Below are 20,637 nucleotides of genomic sequence, written 5' to 3' on the forward strand. Positions count from 1 at the left end.
CGTCTGCCCAAGTACGTAATTTGTAGTCAAGAGATATGTTACAATTCCAAACGCTAAAGCAAAATAAACTAACTACATACAAACCCACCCCCCCCCCAAAAAAAAAAAAACAAAAACAAAAACAAAACCTTGAGCAATGGATGAAGCCGTTTGAAACTAGTCTTACCAAAATTTCTCATTTGATTGCAATGACCAGCCAAACCCTAAATAAAAATGCGGGAAGTTACAACTAATGTCAAGTGACAAAAATACAACCCTTTCAAATCTCTCCCCTAAAGCATACTCGTAGCACATTCCTAAAGTAATATCCCAACTTCAAAGCCCCTATACACGTAGCCAAAACTTCGAACAGATTCTCAAACAACGTAAATTTGAACCTGATGATGGGCCAAGACGTGAAAATTATACACTATAAAGATAAGGAAACAGAGACAGACTTAATGAAGAAACTAGCTAGTCTTGCAGATTTCAAAGTGAACTATGGGTTTTATGCACGAATCTCCATCCGATCATCACGGATCCTGTGGACAAATCTTATCGAACAGACATTAACAGAAAGGTCTTTGATACACACAGCTTCATCTCCTCAGATGAGTGATCTGCTATTGAAATATTTTGAGATTAGCGCGTGACAGAGATAGTAAACAATTATTTCCAATGGATCCATGAAAATTCAATGATAAAAATTTCCGTCTCAAAACATCGTGATCCAAATGTGTGAAAATTGAGGACTTCCACATCTAGCTCTGTTAACGAATTCAAGGTAATGCACTCCTAACTAAACTAATAGCTTAGTTCTTGAAACTTTATAATTATTTAATAATTTTAATCCTACAAACTCGCTAAACGTATTAGTAATTAAAACTAAAAATTTCAGGACATGCTAATCTTTCTAAACATGTTTGAACCACCAAACAAAGATAAAAAGTTGCCCGATTATGAAGTTCTTTAAAACTTAACCTAGTTCTCTCTGTCATTTCTTTCTCCGTTCAAATTCCAGATTGCATTAAGCTTCTTCCGAAGCAGAAGTCTACAAAATAAGCAAATGCTCAAGCACATCATTTCAAGGGTGGAAGAGAAAGGACAAAATAGAATACCTTATCAGGGAAAACAAATTCAACAATTTGCACGACAGAAAGGGAAAAGAAAATGAAGCGCACATTTCCTATCACCAAAACAATAATCTCAAAGCCATATGAACCACTTTTGTTAGACGCGTTATATAAACACCTAAATCAAATGGGGGGAACAAAGAACCAATTCTAACATCATATGCAAGTCTGCTAGTCTTCTTTTCTTTAAGAAATATAAATCAACACGTCATCAATTAATAATCTTTCTGGAAATTAAGGGCGAGGAGTTACATGATAGAAGGGATAATCTCATTCCATCCCCCCTTCAGTTCTGAGTAGATTTTTTACGTGGAGTTAATTTAATATAAGAAACAGACACTACTCTCCATATTTCATCGATACAGTTGATCACTGGCACGCTGGATTCTCGGAAATCATTTATAAAGAGAGACACCTACCTCATGAAGATTTGGTTCGATCAATATTCAAACAGCAAAAGGCGGAATGGTATAAACTTCCTCCAGGGATAGAGCTTTTGACTAAGTAAAATTCTGAAATTGAACCAGATTTTCATTGAATCAGAACAAATGAATTGACAATATATTAATGTATAATGAGGGGGGAAAATCCCAGAGATGAATGCTGTTTTTTGCTGCTGAGAATGTTATTGAACATTATTGTCACCTTCCTCCGCTCTACAGATTACATCCTCTGAAGAATATGCAACTTTTGACTCACTTGGTTCATCTCCTACACTAACACGGTATATACTGCCAGCAGTGCTGTTCCCATTAGATCCCCACGCATTCCTTCTGAACCAGGGTCGATGTATTTTTGAATTATTCCATTTTTGCTGCCTAAAGTACTTCCTTCCCAAATCACAGGAGGAACCTCTCAAACGTTTGTAAAGCTGTTTATCATCTTCACGTGAAAGGTCAATGTCTTTTGGGCTAGTAGTGGCTGTGCTGGGAGTGATATCGTCAGAGTAACAACCAACTGGACCACACATATCCTGCTGCTGAACTTCAACAGGCTGATCTACAGTTGCAGCATTAGTAGAACTAGGAGGTTGACAGTCTTTATTATCCCGCGGATAGGGGGGCAATGGGGGAAATGGGCTGAAAGGCACACCTGGTGCACTGACCCAACTCCCTGATATTTCAGCATGAGGCGTGCCACACTGCTGGACAAAAGATAATGGCATTCCGTATGACACAGGCATGCAAGAATTAAATTTCTCCTTTGGATGTCCAATTACTGTATGTGGGGGACACCCAGAATTGCTCACATTTTGCAAAGCAAGATCAACAGGGCGAGGTGAAGCATTCAAAGAACCCAATTGCGGTTGAACAGGACATGAAAACCCAGGGGGAAAATCCTCACTAATGTTCTGACTTCCATCAGAACATTTAATAGCTGCATCAGCATGCATTGATAGCCCAGAATCAAAATTTTGTCTCTTACATGGACTAGATGATAAGTTTGATATTGTCTCTGCAGGTTGATCCCATCTGCTTTTACGCTTGCGCCTTTTTGTCCCACCAACTTTACATCCATCTAAAGACAGTGCAGGGCAACCCTCCTGGGCACCAGCATCTGCCGAGGTTGTCAATGGTTTTGATTGCTGTGCACAATCTATTGCTTCCGTGGGTCTAACGTCTAACTCCCGCTTATGGTTCTGTGGTGCTGAAAATCTATTGCAGTTAAAATTCCTGTAAGATTCTCCCTTAAAATCATCTCTGTCCACATAACCATGTCTTCTGAAAGGCCTACGAATCCATCTGTCCCGAAAGCTTCGAGCGATTTGATGCACCTAAATGTGCAAAAAGAATGATAAAAACATTCAAGGATTAATGGTCCTCACCCAAGAAAAAACATGCTCCTGCGGGAATAAAGAAGTCCCAACATGTTTCTGCAGATATACTGAAAGTGATAGACACAGGACCTGACTAAGCTTATATTGAAATAAACCATTGGTGCAACACATACCTGTTTGTCATCATGCTCTGCCAGAGACAACATGGACTCCCTAAAGCTGCAGACAAAACCAACTAGGATGAGAACAGCAACAAGACACTAAAAAATCTCAATCATGAAAGCCTTTGACTCCAAAATCAAGCTTTGAAAACAGCTGGACGTGGAATAATATACACTTCCACAAAAACAAAAATAAATTACATCAATGTATATCTTATAAGTGTTGTCTGAGGAGAAGACTATGTCCTTGGCTAGTGCACAATATCTATCAAGTGATGATGCATGAAAGAGAGCTAAAATGCTAGGATAATTTAAATAAACATCAGCTCAAACTATATTTTTAATTGTTCGAATTGAACTAAGCAATAAAAAACTATTTCATCTATTAACCCCACCTTTCAAATTTCTTTCCAATTAATGGCCGGGGGAAGTTCTTATTTAACATGTTTCATGCTTCGTATTAATTCACAATAATTTTTCTTTTCTTATTCTGTTAGTTTAGTCATTCTTAATATTTAACGCAAATCACATTCTTTTTAAAAGAAAAAAGGAGTAAATTATACTATTATCCTTTGAACTTTGGCCAAATTACACTTGATACCCTTCTCAATCCATAAGTTACACATGGCTCCCCTAACACATGATATAAATTGCAGAGACTTCCCCTCCAAATCACTTTCCAACAAAGAAACTTTCTAGATAAACGCAACTGATTTTAATCTTATATGATAATAAAGACAATTAAGTCAATGTTAAACTCTAACATAAGATTGTATTCTTAATACAATATAGAGTTAAGTGATTCTATCTTTTTTTTAAAAAGAAAATCACGTTGTGTAAAAATTTAACTTCATTCAGAGAAAGTAAATTGAAAGAGAGCCAAGGGTAATTTTTTTAAAAACAGAGGTATCAGGTAAAATTTAGCCAAACTTCAAGGGATAGTATGCACAAAAAAAAGGTCATATTCCTTTAACTTTGTTATCTAATTAAATTCAGCTCCATTAGAAAATAAAGTTTTATTCTAGTTAACCAACTACTTTGGTAAAACAAGGAAAAAAATGGGCCAAAGATGACATTTTCTAACCTCTCCATTCCATGACAGGGAGGGCCGCTGTTGATGTGCTCAAATGTCAATATCTTGCTTGCTGCTAGATACTCTAAGACCTGGAAGAAAATAAGGTTGATTCAAGAAAAAAACTTATAATATCTTACTCACTTCCCCTGAGAAAAATAAGGGGGAAAATGGCATATTAAGTGAATAAGTGGAATAAATCAGTCAACATCTAAAAGGAGGATAGGATTCAGAACACTTCCGGCTATCAGTTTATTGAGAAGTCACGTCTATGCAACTAATTAGTAACTAGTAGATTAACCTTCTTAAATCCTAACCTCCAAAGTCAATAAGATGTTGAAAGATAAATATTAAATTACTTCAGCTTAAACAGTTAAGTTATCATCTAAAACCAACCAGGTCTCAGATAACTTTGTACTTTTTATTGACAGGACCGGCAGCATGACACTGAATTATACTAGCTTCAGCGAATTCGATGATGTGATTGAAAGTATGTCATTCTTCAATTAAGTTATCATTATATATTAAAATTATGACAACGGATTCTTTTAACCACTCCAATAATCTGACAATAGCACTAGGTATTACTGAACAGCTTTCCACTTCTTGAAAAATAATAAAAGACCAGGAAAGAAGAAAAAAATCCTCAATATTTTCCAATTTTGCCTCCAAAATATCAGGAGCCTACAATATTAATGCTCATCAAGGCTCTTACAAGAAAACCTTAGAATTGAAGGACTACACTACATGGTTGATATTTTCTGCATATTTCACGAAATCTTCAGGCGGAAACCATTCACTCTGTTTCATTATTGATACTATTTTTAAGAAAATAATTCAATGACATGCAGTATCTTAGCAGAGTCAGGGATTTAAATATACTTAACCTCTAAGGTGAGTGCAGATAACTAAGATGATAACACAATAGTATTTTTCACTCTAAATCACCTTAAGAAGCTTCCGTAGTATGGGAGTTTTCTTGAAATCCCGTCTGTATTGCTTCATAATGTTATGCAACATCTGTAGACCTAAAAGACAAAGATTCAATCACCCTTTGTAATAATAAAACCCATGGCCCACCCATGAGGGGGGATTGGTTTGGGACATTTCATTGATATCCAGCAAGCATATGTTACCATTCTTGTTAATTATATCATTCAGCACTGCTCTAGATTTTGTTTTCAGAAGGGCACCAAGGATCATGGAAAGATCTCGATTGCTGCAAACAAAGTTTATATTCCTTTACCAACTGTTCACATGTCTGTAAAGCACAAATAAGTCTCAACATATGATCAGTGGAAAAGAAAAAGGCTAATGACCTTTGAATTGCTTCGCCATTATTCCTATCATCTGATGCCACAGTGAGAAGCAGAAGTTTTAAGTAGCCTTTGGTTGCATCCTGTTATATGAAAAATGTGAAAAACCACTTTTATTCATAAAGCTGCCAAGGTGGCAAAATAAAGTATAACTCAAAAATAAAGGGGCTTAGACCAAATATCAAAATTAAAGAAAAGGATAGCAAAATATGTTATCATATGATAATATATTAGGTTAAAACAAAATAATAGTTAATGACAAAAAAAAAAACTATTATAGAGTAGCGGTGGAAGATTCTCAATTCCTAAGATAATTAGACCAAAATTAACTTCAGGAAAGACATTGCAACATGTATGCAGGCACAAGCTTCCAAATAAATACACCCAACAAAATATCACGTTGTTTGGATGACCATTATAAGGTTACTTACTTTTCTTTTGCTTATTCCTCCTTCTCCATCTTCATCTAACAACTCCTTAAGTTTCTCCTGAACTGTAGGTATTGAGAAGCGTTAGCCACTTGGCAAATTTCTCATCAGAATAACCATGCTAGAAAATACCAAAATAAAAAACAAAGACAAACCTGCTTCATAACGGCCATTGGAAGAACCTTCCACCATCTTTTTAGGTTTGATCCATGCTGCCTGCAATCTGTTGGCTGTCACCGCAGCTTTGAGGCCATTTGAATGATTGGCATGAACCTTTCCCTTTTTAACCAAACCATTTGCTCGAGAAGTCTTCACAACCAGGTGTGTTTTTGGAAAATCAGGCCTGTCTTCAACAATTTCAAACTTGGATTCCCTTTTATTCTTAATAAAATTTGATATCACTTTACTAATAGGTGTAGCAGAAGCTTCCATTCTTTGGATGGAAGAAATATTGTCAGGAAGCTCTGATGTTGACACATGTTGTACAGTAGGCATGGATGTACTAATTACACCATCCATTTGTCGAGAAATTTCTTCCATGTCAGATGATGGCAATTTGCCCATTGAATCTTCCACATCTAATGGGCAGTGCAACAGGGAAACAGGAGGAGATGGGTTTAAAGAGTTCTCTTTCTCCTGATTATTACCTGGCACTCGATCACTTATGGACTTCTCAATTATATCTCTGTCATTTGACAAATTCCTTTCAGCTTGCATAACATCAGATCTAGGCATGCTGCCTTCAATTTCACCGTCTTCAGTAAGCATCACTGGTTCTGGAAATTCTTCATCTGAATCACCTTGAACAATGACTTCAGCATTAAGTGGATCACCACCACCTATATAACCACGACATAGAGGTGAACCACAATAACATTTTTTGGCAGCAGCACCAAAAACCCTTACATAGTTGTAATCAAATGTCACCTCTTCACCCTGGGGACCATGGATGACAATAAGTTTAGCCGGACAAAATAAACCTTTCATATGCTCAGCCAATGACAAACAAAGCAGCTATGTTCATACTACAATGCAAGATAATATGACTTCCAAGCCCTACACATAACCAATGTACTCAAAACGCTAAACCTCCCCCCTCCGATAATATATACATATTTTACTTCCCTAATAACCTCCACATAGAGGTCATAATACTGAAAAGAATTCATTAGGATCCTTCCAGCAATTAAAATGTTTAGAGATGCAAGTGGCTCTCCAAATGACTAATCTAAGCATAAAACATGCAATTTTTTCAAGATTCAATTGTCAGATCTTACAATCTTGTGATCCTAGCGGGATTCATTGGTCCTGACCACATCATTTTCTTCCTTATCATAGGATCTCACAACATTAAGAGATCCTGGAAGGGTTTGTTTTCCTTGCATGCCAGAACAGCAGGTCCCGGCATAGAAAACCCAGAGCAACACCCCCTCTCTGTCACCCAAAATCACAACCAATTTAAAACAGCTATAAGAATAAACCACCAAGTATGTTTACCCATAATACATTTATTAATGTTGTAATGCTTGAGTTATAGGGTTTAAATTAAAATCTCAGTCAAATCTAGTTGATACAATACAAAGATTCAAGAGATAGTTGGTTCAACCAAGAAAGGTCACCATAAAAGAGTACGATTTGCAAGCACACCTGCTTAATATCCCTCAATGCAAAAAGTCCAATACAGATTTCACCATTCACCATCCACTGTCCAAAATGAGAAAAAGGAAAAGGGCTGAGTGACGCACAAACAAAGGAAAAAGAATGGAATTTATTAAATAATTTGGAATTCTAGATCCAGCGCCAAGATAGAAGATGCATTCACCTTTTCTGTACGGCAATTAGGATCACAACTATGATTAATGAATCGCCCCAAGTTTCCTTTTGCACTTGCATCTATCACCTGAAAATATACAAATGTGAATAAAGTCATAGAATAACAAAAGAAACCTATGCAGCAAGGAAAAAACACAGTGCAACTAAAGTCAGGAAATTATGGGGAAAATCACCGATAACAAATTTCATTGAAAGAACCACACAAGTCAGGCCAAAAAAAAGAAAGAAAGAAAGAACCACACAAGGGCACCATTCAAATTCAGACAAACTTGAACGCATGCTCAGAATATGTATCATGTGGACAACATAAAATGATTTAAAAAAAAAAAGTGAAGCATATCCAGCGATACTAATCTTCTTCTTGATACACTGTCCAGTGCTGCATTTACAGGCGGCTCAATAAAACAAACATGAATTCATACTTTCCACTCTTTCAATTCCTGAATAATTCCCAGCCCACTATTTGGACAAAACCAAACAAACAGAACCGCTGATTATTAAGCATCTGTGCAAAGAGATTCAATCAGCTACATACCAAGCAAGCACACTTAGCTTGCGCCAGTAATTATTCAACAACCCCAGCATCTGAAGTTTTAAAACACAATTCAGAATATCTATCCAAATATCTCAGAAAGAATTCTTGCCATTAAAACAAGTTTTCAACAGTCCATTTTGGCTTACTGCTAGCAGCAAAATATCAAGATAATCATGTAGCAAATTAGCTAAAAACAATGAAATGTCTTAAATTAATCATCAATTCCATGAATGTGCCTGACGCCATCAAGTGGGATAAGGCTTGTTGTTGTTGTCAATGAATGTGCCAAAGCAAGAATATAAATACTGTACCATCAACTTCAACATCTTATAGTCTTGAGGTGGTTTCTGAACTCCCAAAATTTCACTACAGGGCATTTTTAGGAGGGAAGAGGATGTGAAGAACATAGCAAGTCCATTTACACATTGTTGTGTGTGGAAGGTGCAGAGGTTAATGTAAAAAGAAGTCTATTCCATGATTTATGTATATATGAAGTGTTTTCTTGTATCTTTTCCTTTCTATGGGAAGGGGGAGAAGAGAGGATTTTCTTAACAGATGAGAAGAATATAGGGCATAGACAAACTGAAAATAACAACGATATGAGAAAACCTTCAACTAGAAGAAAACCTGTTTAAGTTTATTGGCAATAAAGATACTTAGCATCCTTAATACCTTTGAAGCACCTATGAGACACTACATAGTAGAAACATGTGACATGAAAAAATGGAAACAACAGGTCCCAATCCACTGCTTCCACCAAAACATACAACTGGAGACATAAGGAAGTCATGGACAGAAAACGTGAAACTAATGATCCAAACAAATGACCTGAAAGATTGTATGCAGCAGAACAGAAAAAAATGAAGGAACAAAAAGGGAATAATGATGGAGTAGGAGGGAGCAGTTGAAGTGTAGTTCACAGGGATATGTAAAAGAAAGCTGAAAAAGGAGTGGGCCAAACAGAATCCTGGATCTGGATTTGGTGGGAAAGAGCCAAAGACCTCTTGAAAGTTGGCATATGTCGTTCTTCATTTTCATTTTTGTTGTTGCTGCGTGTATGTGTTAGGTGTTTGTGTTGCAGTGATTAGTATGAAGCTAGGTGGAGTGAGCGGTAGCAGTTAGTATGAGTATTGGCGTTGTAACCTATGTCTTAGAAGATGCATCATTTCAGTAGCAAGACTGTCTTTGTCCAGTTCAGATGCGTCCAGGTGGAATTATTGGTTTTAGTGTGTGACGTAGTGTGCTGTAAACTTCTGTCCAAGGAGTATTTTTGGTCTCTATATAAGTTTTGCGGTGCTCATTGTGTTCTTTCAGCAACATATAGCTCAATAGGCGTTCTACTCTGATAGTCTGAGTTCCCCATCATCATATGACTCTGAACATAAATCAGTGCTTCCTATCTTAAAAATAAAAATAAAAATAAAAAAACCATGGTTCAACCAAAATAAATATGTTAAATTTTATACCTCACTGCCATTCAATGTCATGAAGTAGAAATGCCGATGACCCTTGAAAGCATACTCTCTTTGCCGCGCCTCATAAGCATGCATATCAAGCACCTGGTTGAATGATAATTAGATACATTGTAAATAAAGATCAATTATGTGTGCATGCAACACATAAACTGTTCACACACAAAACTACACCCACTTCAATGCACCTACAAATGAATAACAGGGTTGATGCCAACAGTACGAGAAATGACATACTATTTAAAAAAAAAAAAAATCCAATCAGTTTATATTACCCTTTTTCCATCTTTAACAAGCAGCATAAGTTTATTGTTAGTTATAGGTTGTTCTTTTACCCTGGAAGAGTCAACTAAAGGCATAAATCATAAGGTTGAGTGCTTAAAACTAATAAATGGATCAAATTCATTCATCCGCCTCCATCAATATGATTAATGTAATAAAAGGAAGCAGTAAGCCTGTGCTCCGTCTATGATTGAAGGTAAATAATCTTTCCTACAGGGGACTGCACAGGAGATGAACACTAATTTTCTTTTAGGAACTCAGCTAAAACCATAATTTTTTTTTTTTGTGGCTCTTTAGTGCCATTCAAAATGCAATACCAATTCTACAAAAGGAAGCAGATCAAACTACTTTCTCCCTTATCTCCTCAGAGCATATGGTACTGATCTATTTTTTTTTTTCCCTGGCCAGATATATGGGACTGATCAACATGAACCATATCAGCCTAACCCGCATTATCTGCCAACACATGAAATAATTTACATATTGAGTCCAGAGGTAACAAAGATCCACAACTAATATCTGTGGAGGAAGAGGAGGGAAGGAGGGAGGAAGATCCAACTTGACTGCATCCATGACTCTGTTAAAGATCAGGTTAATTCTTTCTTAACCATAAGTTAAAGCAAAAATATAGCACAAAACCATTAAAATGGTTCCAAGCTTTAATAATTCAGCTTCAGAAAATATCTCATTACCAAAGAATCAATAGAGTAAGGGGAGAACACTAAGAAAAGGAAGAGGTTTTGTTCCACTTACCTCCCCAACATATTCAATAAGAAACTTCCCTTTAGATATATCCTCAAGTGCCTTCAACCCGTAACCTTTTTTCCCACATTTAAACCACGTCAAGCTGGCATACTTGCGTCGCTGGAACTGGAAAAAAAAAATAAAAATTCGACTACAATGATCTCCTTTACACCAAATGACAGTCAAAAGAATCTTTGCAGCACAAGAATAAATAGTTTACATGCCTGTTGATTTGAACAAAGATCCCCACATGGGCAGGTTCCTTGAACACATTCAATGTTGAGCATCCGATTTAGACACTCATCCCCACAACCAAACTAAATACTGATGGTTGTTTACAATGGCAAACCATTATCTGATACAAGTTCAAGAACACAGTGAGTAAAGCTTATTAAATTGATCAGTAAATTTACAAATTTCACAAGCTATCAAAGAATTTACAAATTTTACAAGCTTAATTAAAACTCTAGTGCTACTCAACCATGATTAAACACGCAACTTAATCAAGAAAAAACTAAAAAAGTATTAATATTGAGAAAAATGGACAAAACCTATGCATTAACTTAATTGATGCTTCATGTTGGGTAATTAAACACGTGGTTCCTTGTCCTTTACATGATTATTTAAAAAAATAAAATGAGATGTGATCAACACTACATTCAGTCCCCAGCAGATCACCCTTATGTATAAAAGGGATATCTTCTTCATGTCAGCCAAATCTGATTCAGATGTACAATGATGACATTTTCACTGTCCTTTTTCATGAACAAAATATTTATTAAAAGAATAGAAAAATATAAGAAAGGAGGACAAGGAATCTGATTAGTCCAAGCCCAATAAGGTTTATATTCCTACCCTTTCGATTATAAACCTTATTGGGCTTAGACTCAACAGAAACATACCTGGAAATTTTAAAAACAAAGAAAAAGAAAGTAAGAAATCAACTAATAAGAGATCCTAGCCCCTCTGCAAGTCAGACAAAGAAACATTCCTAGTCTCACATGGAAGGTATCAATATAAAAAACACCTAAACTCACTGCCTTCCACCATATCCAAATATACATCATACCCGAAGAAATAAAGTGTGCTTCAATGAACACTTTAATGAAAACCCAACAAACTTGTGTCATATTTATCAGACAGAGCTGCGATACCCTTGCCTGCTGAGGATAATGGCATAGGATAAATTACAACACTTACAGCAAGTAGAAGAACATGAAAAGAAGCAAGAAGAAAGATATAGATTCCTCCACTATTCAAGAGACCAGCGACTCTCCAATAAGCCAAATGACTTTTCCTCCCCCTCCTAACTGACCCTACACCCAATATATTAGCCACAACAACCCTCTTTGCAAAACTCCTCACACAACATTTGACCGGTTAGTTTCTAGGGAATATGCTCTCTATTGACCCTACCTCCAGCTCATCCCTATCCTTATCAAAATTTGGACTTTCAATTTCTACTGTCTTTCTATAGTTTCTCCTTTCATAAGCACTTTTTTTCCGGTTTAGCTAAGCAAAAAAACATTCTGTCCTTTAAGCTCAGTAGCATCAGGTCTGTCAGACTTCCACCCAATCATCCTTCAGAAAACCCCAAAATAAAGTAGAAATGAAGCTCCCTAAAGTGGCAGGGAAAACTCCGTGGAGAAGCTAAATTGGTTATTACAAAATTCTAGAGCAAACTCACAAAGTAGCGCAAAAATTATTCTAGTCTACAAACTCCAAAGACACAACACAGCCATTTGGGGCACAGAGCTTTACTTACTCCATGTACCAATAAAATTAACAATGATTAATCCTATTCAATGTTGCAGATCACACAACAGCCTTAAACTTAGAGGGACTTTTATCCCTCCAGAAAGAAGAGATGTGAACTCGCTTTTAACTAGGAGTCCAAATCAAAGGAAGAAGTTTTCTTCTTGGGAGGGTCGGAGCAATTGAGAGAATCAAAGAAAACTAGTCCTACTTCCTTTCTCAATATGATGTCCCGCTTTAAATGATCAACCACAGGGATTGCAAAGTTCCTTGGCGACACTGAATTCTATTGTCTGCACCATATTTCTTCCCATTTCTTTATTTAATGACAAAAACGTTTCATCCCTGTCTTTTGTGATACCTCTTTCTTCCTAGTTAAATTTCTTCTATTAACAATTACCAAAAAGCAATCCTTGCATCACCCAAAAATACATCAGTGCAAGTTGCACAGCCAGGCAATAATATTCAGATTGATGCTGGTGAGCAACCATTAGCAAACTAATTCAGCTCAGCAAATAATATGCTAAATAGTAAAAGAAATAGAACCATTTTGAACCTCATCAATAGTCTGAGTTTTGCGGTTGCGGTGCAGAAACTCGTTAGTAAGAATATGGGTAAAAGTTGATTCCTGGTGAGCTGGGAAAAAAAATAATAACAATAAGTACACCAGACAAATAGTAAAATTAATGACAGGATGAACTGACAAGCCAAAAACAGCCTAGCTTTAAGCTTTAATTTCTGATTTTCTACCTAACCAGTATTAAATACCTGTTGGGTGTTGATATTCCAACTTCTTATAATTTTTACAGCCTTCATAAGCATCTTCTTCACCTGAAGCATCTGATAATCCCAACTCTGCATTGATCTCTGCATTTGACTTTTCTTGGGGGATAGAGCAATCAGAAAAGGCTTTATCGTTGCTATCCTTACAGGTCCTGAACAAAAATCATGCATGATACGAGGCCAATTATGTTACAAAATTAGGAATAATGGACAAAGTAATTGCCTCATGTACAAGATATAAGCAATAAATTAAGAGAGGATAACATAACCAGTAACATATATACATATATAATATGACTGTCAAGACCACCATGAATAATAGAATGAAAATATTGTAACTTGTAACAAGAGGCTCAAAGATAATACTCCAGTTGCCTGTTCAATTGATCACAAACAACGAAGCATCAATCTCCAAACAATGATAAAATAGGCATAGGCCTCTAGAGATTAGAAATTCGAAAAGATTTACTTTAAATTTTTAATAATTTATTTTTTGACTTTATTTTGTTTCATTCATTGAAATTTCTTCCTAACAAATGGCCCGACGTCATTCTCTTTTGCCAGATTTGATGATTTTGATATTTAGACATGTTGTTATCAATTTCTCCCTCATTCTTCTTCCCTTTCTCCTTTTATCTTTCAAATCCACCTTCTCTCTCCTTCCCCCTTCCCTTTTTTTTCCTGGTCCAACATCATCTAGAAATTACAGGTCAAGACAACATCACCCGAGTCTATAGTTAACTCGATTTTATTTTATAAAAGAAGATTTCACCAAAATGAGACAAAAGGAATACAAAGGAAGGAGGAGAAAAAAATCCTCCAAATCCATACAGTAGACAACAGAGATAGGTAAAAAAGGGGGAAATACCAAGTCGTTAGTAAATCTACATGCCACTTTATTTCATATTAAGTCAAAGCAAACATGATTTCTAAGTGATCTTTTGCGATGTGAAATGACAATCAGCACATTGCCTTCTTCTAGAAAGGTACTTAACCAGACCATCAATACTTTATTCCTTCAAACAGAGAGAAGTTGAGAGCATAACTATCAAAAAGACCACAAATAGGGATGTCACACCAAACATTCAATTCAAGGACTTCTTTATGAGTACTGTCAACATTGGACTGAACAAGTTGCCCTTTATTACCAAATAACGTATCATTAATAAAAATGGTATGTAATTTTTCATTTAACTGAGCCAACTGACAAATATATTCTTATCCCATATTCAAATATCCAGCTTCTATGCAAGGGCCATGCAAAATAAAAATGTGTGCAACAAAATTGGGTTACCAGGTGCACTTTGTTTCTTCAATTAGATCTGCAAGGTCAACAGGAATACGCCGCCACTTGTGACAATCATCACAGCGCACCCATGCATTATGAGGTGATGGATGCTGCTCCTCCAAACTGGTACCGACTAAAATGTCCAAATTGGATCCATTAAATGATGCCTTCTTGTCACCGGCATTAATTTTTATATCATCCAACGTATAACTTCCATCAACAGGTTCTGTAACATCATAAGAAAGCTTCTTGCATTTTAAATGCTCAAACCAAATGACAAACAGAATAAATCTAAAAAATTAATATCAGTAAAATTTAGACAAACGTGAAGGACTTGAAATCCTGTAAAATAAGTAACCAAAATGCAGATAAGAATATCACAACACTTCCACCAAATGGAATTTAATGTGCTCAGAAAGCTACCTGCACGCAGACAATCTTCTGCTTGAGAGGTAACTTTTTCAGAGACAGCTTTTCCCTTGACTTCACTCTTAATAGGTTTCAGTTGTTTCTCTCTTCGTCTGCTACCAGTCTTTTTCGCACTCGTTGACTCAGAAGCTTTTGATTTAGGGGTGCCAATTTTACAAGATGTAAGACTTTTAGGAAGTTTACGACCTGAGGATCTAGCTGAAGACAGCAAATTCTCAAGGCCCTGGGATTCTAAAAGCCCATGATTGTCATTTGGCCCACAAGTAGTCTCAACTTTCATGCTATTTTTGACTTTCAAAGCCTCAGTGGGGTCTTCAAGTTCAATCTCTCCAGATGGGGGCAATGATTCACTGGATAATTCTTTATAGCTTACTGAGTTGCTCGCAGCATTTATATCAGGGGAAGCATGTGAACTTATGGAGCAAACAACTTCATTGGAATTCTTTTTACGTCCACAATTCTTTGAGTGCTTGGTTTTATTTTTCCTCGGTAGCCATTGTGAGCCATCTCCAACAATAGAACTATTAGAAGAAGTAAGCTTGTCTTTCTTCTTCCCTCTCCTGCAACCAGATACCACTCCAAGAGAATCAGACACTTTAGAAGAATCAAGAACAGCATCATGCAAACCTTGTTGATGTCTTTCTCCAACCTCGGCTTCAGGAATTGAATTGATAACTTCTGAATCAGGTGAAGTTCCAGGATCCATCTCCTTATCATTAACTGTCTCTCTCAACGGTTCAATCATCCTCTTGGGAGGAATCATATAGCATAGTTCCTCTGTGAACCCATCTGATTTTTCTGTTGTTGCAGCAGCTTCCAAAAGGTGATTTGCCATTTGTCCATTCACAACAAGAGCATCTCCATCCAGGTTGTTTGATGAAGATTCAGGCTTGTCTACTGCAATCTCTTCTGAAAATTTATCTCCAGCATTGCTGTTTCTTTCCTGAGAGGCTGGACCAGGCCCCACGTTAGAAGCAGAATATGAACCATTCAAAACCTCTGGAACCAGGACATCTGAACAACTTAATTGAACTTCTTTCCCCAGCTTAATCTTCAGACGAACACGAGTAGTTGAAGCACAGCATTTCTTCATTGAACTCAATGAGCTAGAAATTGCACCATTCTTGTTTCTCTTGCCACTTTTACGGGCACCTCTCACCTTCCCCAATCCTTTACCCATAACTTTATCAACTCCAAGCTCATTATCTTGTTCAAAAAACTTATTAATGTTTCCTATCAATCCCCAGATAGAGGAACGAGCTCGTTTAGAGAAACAGCTTCTTTTCTTTCTAGCAGCCTCCAAGATCATCTCCATATCCCCACCTAGGAGTGGCACACTGGTTTTGTTTTTGCATTTCCTCAAAGCTCTTTTAGTCTGTGTCTTACGATTAGATTTACTTCTTCGACTAGTCCTTCGAATAGGCAAGGATGCATTCCCAGAATAATTGCTTTCAGAGTTACAATCAACTTGTATAACATCTTTCCCAATACTGTCGGCCTCTCCAGAATTGCCCACAAGGCTACTATAACCGATGGAACCATTGACCTCCTTGAGATGATCAGGCACATCCTTTGGAGAGCTAATACTGATATAATCAAGAGAAGGAAGATCTGATTCAGGAGGAAACATTTTTCTCAAGGTACAGTTGGCATCTTTTTTGGAGCAACTGTCATTTAACTTGTATGCATTAACAGCATGCGACATATTGTTCTTCATTTCAACATTTATTTCAGTCATAACATCATTATTTTTTCCCTTAACTTTCAGAACATCTTCTGCATCAAAATCAGTATCAATATTATCAATCCCCTTCTCCGAGTGGGTAGCCTCACCAGGTGAATAAGCTACAGGCAAACTCCCCAAGATCCTTTGATGGCCTGATGAGGAGAATACTTGGACATGTGTCTCAATGAAACTTTGTTTATCAACAAAGCCTTTATAAGGACTATTCTCATCACCATCTTTTTGATCATGCAGCTGATCACTTATAGCCTCTGCTTCAGTATGTATTACATCTGTGGGTACTTCACTGCCCTGTGAATGAGTCTGCTTGCAGGCATCTGATTCAATCCCACAAATCAAATCACCTTCGTTCATGCCCTCCAAAAATGGATTAGCATTCCTCATTATGTCCTCTTGTTCACTTTGTTGGTGGCAACAAACAAGGAAGCCGGTTGCAGTTGGAAAACCAGCATCGTTTTCACCTTCCATGAGTGCAAAAGAAACTCCTGCAGAGTGGAACGTGTTGTTCTTCTCATCCTTCTGCCCATCCTGAAGAACACAATTCTTAGGTGAACCACTGGCCAATATGAAGTCTGATGGCATTTTGATACCATCTTCGGCATGAGGTTTTCCTTCTGCCACCAGCCTGACACTTTCTAGATTAGAAAGTTCAATTTGTGCACAAAATGTACTCTGACAAGTCTGGCTATCATTCTCAGAGGTTTTCTCCAGGAGTGACATCTCAGTATTTTCACTTCTATTCACCGTCAACAATGAATCTTTGGACATCTCTAGAACATCAATAGGGCTTGCAGACCCTGCATAGACCTCTCTAGATGAATTCATACAACCTTCCATAATGTCAGAGCACTCAACATTAGAGTCCAACGCATTGCAAGTTACTGCTAGACAGGACCGCTGTGAACTGTCAGTATTTTCACTTTTGTTCTCCATCAATGATGAATCTCTAATTACCTCCGGAGCATCAATGGAAATTGCCACCTCTCCAGTCGAATTCATACAACCTCCTGTCAGGTTGGAGTGCTCAACATTAGAATCCAGCGTATTGCAAGTAGCTACTAGACAAGACTCTTGTAAAATATCAGTATTTTCACTTTTGTTCTCCAACAATGAAATTCTGGTTATCTCTGAAGCATGGATCGGGCTAGCAGACCTAGAGTGGACCTCTAAAGACGAACTCATACAACCTTCTTCCATCATATCGGAGAGATCAACAACAGAGTCCAACACATCAGAAGTTACTACTAGACAGGACTGTTGTAACATAACAGTATTTTCATTTTTGTTCACCGTCGACAATGAATCTCTGGACATCTCTTGAACATCAATGGAGCCTGCAGACCCAGTGTGTACCTCTCTAGACAAATTCATACAACCTTCCATCATATTGGAATTATCAACATTAGAGTCCAACACATTGCAAGTTACTACTGAACAGGACTGTTGTAAGATGTCAGTATTTTCATTTTTATTCACCATCAACAATGAATCTTTGGGCACCTCTGGAACATCAACAGGGCTTGCAGACCCTGTGTGGACCTCTATAGACGAATTCATACAACCTTTCATCATATTGGAGTGCTCAACAGTAGAGCCCAACGCATTGCTAGTTACTACTGGACAGGACAATTGTAAACTATCAGTATTTTCAGTTTTGTTTGCCATCAACAATGAATCTCCGGACATCTCTGGAGCATCAATGGAGCTTGAAGATTCTGTGTGGACCTCTCCAGTCGAATTCATACAACCTTCCATCTTATCAGAGCGGGCATCGCAACTTACTACTGTGCATGAGCATTGTAACCTATCAGTATTTTCATTTTTGTTCATCACCAATGAATCTCTGGACATCTCTGGAACATCAACGGTGCTTGCAGACCGAGTCTGAGCCTCTCTAGACGAATTCATACATCCCTTCATCATATTGGAGTGATTGACATCAGATTCCAACGCATTGCAAGTTAGTACTGGACAAGACGGCTGCAAAGGAATAGACTGCAATGGAAACTCTGCGTGTGAATGCTGCTCAATAACAGGCCCGCTTGAGGCGTCTTCTAATACGCTTGATTTCCCACACGAGCCCATCTCAATTTCAATGAATCATTCTAATCTAGTAGACTACCATTAACCTGTCGCTGGGTAACAAAAACCTTGTTAGAATTATATTTCGGAAAAGAGCAAATCACCAAACCGAGTACAATGTGTTACACTTAATCCATCAAGATATGCTTAAAACCGCTTTCATTCACCGCTACATCCATTAAGGCAAAAGTTAATATCACTACCTGAATCGAAACTCTCAGAAAAATGAGAGCCCGCGGAGAAAACCCTAGAAAGCTGCATTCTCCTACGGCCCTCTGCACCAAAGATAAGTAAATATAAAAATATATATATATAATAACAAAAACCATACATTCAGAATTATGCTAGGGAATGCAAACAGACCCATGCGTTCCCGATAACCACAGTTGTGAAGGAAACATCATGAAAATTTAAAAACAAAACAAAAATGCCTCGATAAGGAATAAAAATAAAACTTGGGTGGCAAGTAGATTACACGGAAGAAGTGAATAACAACCAAGGATGTTAGGTTGTTCTTTCCAGCAATTGTATTGAAAAATGATATCTCCCTCTCTGGCTTAGGGGAGAGAGGGGAAGTTGGGTCTGCGACGCGCGCGCAGAGAGAGAAAGAGAGAGTTGGTGTCGTCAACAAAACGAAGTCTAGAAGGAGGGAGCACGGAAAAAAAAAAAGGAAGGGGGGAGGTGGCTCCAGCCGGAGACGGCCTTTATCAATTCTAGGTTGATTGGTCCGTTTTACCCTATTCGCATCTTCGCGGAGGCGTTAACGATGTTCCTTGCTTTAGTTCTTCGTAGGACACATGTCCAAACTTCAAAGGCATTTTGGCCAATAAGAAAATAATAATTCTCCATCATTACTCCCCAAGTTCTTTGGCAGCAGAATCCCGTTATTTTTAATTATATTAATATTAATATATTCTACTAAATACTAATTGTATTTATGATTATAATTATTTGGGATTCTTTCGCGTTAGTCTGCTGGAGGCGTGGATTTTCTCCATTCTCTCCCCTTGTGCAATTTTATTATTATAGCAGTTCTTTGTATGACTTGCCAAATTAAAAATAATTTAAATTTAAATTGACCTTTTTTGCCAGCAAATTTAAATTGACTCGTAGCAGTGATTTTAAAATAAATTATGAATTTGTAATCAGTGAGGTGTATTTAATTTGCCTTGTACAATACTTCTGGATGAATGCCCTTTGATTCAACCAACTTTAAAAAAAGAAAAAAATTGCATACCGAAGCATTCAATTCAACGAAGAAGGATAATGACAATGTGCCGGGATATATCAAGCATAGGTATAGTCAAACGCAACAATCAACGGTCAGACTGCCAATTATCAGCTTGTTGTTGAGCTTTAATATTATATTTATATGTATATATATGTATATATTAATTATACATGTTTAGATTGGTCCAATAAAATGGTTAAAAAGTACTTGTTAAGATTTCCCTTTTTATGGTTCATTATATTATAAGGTTAAAAAAAAAATGTCATGTTATAACATGCGAATAAACAGTTACAACAATGCTTTTCGTTAGATTTACATTTTGCTAAATCTCGTACTTGATCTATAAGGGTTTTTTTTTTCCTCTCACATTTAGTAATTGATTGTCCCTTGCAACAACGAATGTTTAAGATTTTTTTTTTTTTGGTGTATCGTAATTGTTATTGAAAAAATATATTTGCATTTTGATTCGATTAGTCTTAACTGTGACGAAGTTTCCACCTAAATGCTAGCATCGTAAAAGCTTGTGTATCATTGTCAGGTATATAATGAGAAATAATGGTAGCCTTTAAATTGTGATTTGAGAAAATGTCCCA

General features: G+C 37.0%; 1 protein-coding gene across 1 annotated transcript; it reads right to left on the reverse strand.

Moving 5' to 3' along the window:
• Positions 1 to 149: 149 nt before the first annotated feature.
• Positions 150 to 19,524, reverse strand: LOC129303139 (histone-lysine N-methyltransferase ASHH2-like). The gene is given in 22 exon segments (XM_054942234.1): positions 150 to 602; positions 1,532 to 1,624; positions 1,758 to 2,886; positions 3,063 to 3,108; positions 4,135 to 4,214; positions 5,071 to 5,150; positions 5,259 to 5,341; positions 5,442 to 5,521; positions 5,870 to 5,931; positions 6,022 to 6,802; positions 7,514 to 7,570; positions 7,689 to 7,766; positions 9,701 to 9,793; positions 10,742 to 10,858; positions 10,957 to 11,051; positions 11,054 to 11,087; positions 13,044 to 13,123; positions 13,256 to 13,422; positions 14,565 to 14,784; positions 14,982 to 18,866; positions 19,017 to 19,088; positions 19,289 to 19,524. Coding segments are annotated over 19 exon segments (7,209 nt in total). The 5' UTR covers positions 18,817 to 18,866; positions 19,017 to 19,088; positions 19,289 to 19,524; the 3' UTR covers positions 150 to 602; position 1,532.
• Between the last annotated feature and the right edge of the window lie 1,113 nt (positions 19,525 to 20,637).

This window comes from Prosopis cineraria, unplaced genomic scaffold (assembly GCF_029017545.1).
Source record: "Prosopis cineraria cultivar Desert tree isolate PC_DT_omini unplaced genomic scaffold, ASM2901754v1 PC2, whole genome shotgun sequence".
Taxonomy (NCBI): Eukaryota; Viridiplantae; Streptophyta; class Magnoliopsida; order Fabales; family Fabaceae; genus Prosopis; species Prosopis cineraria.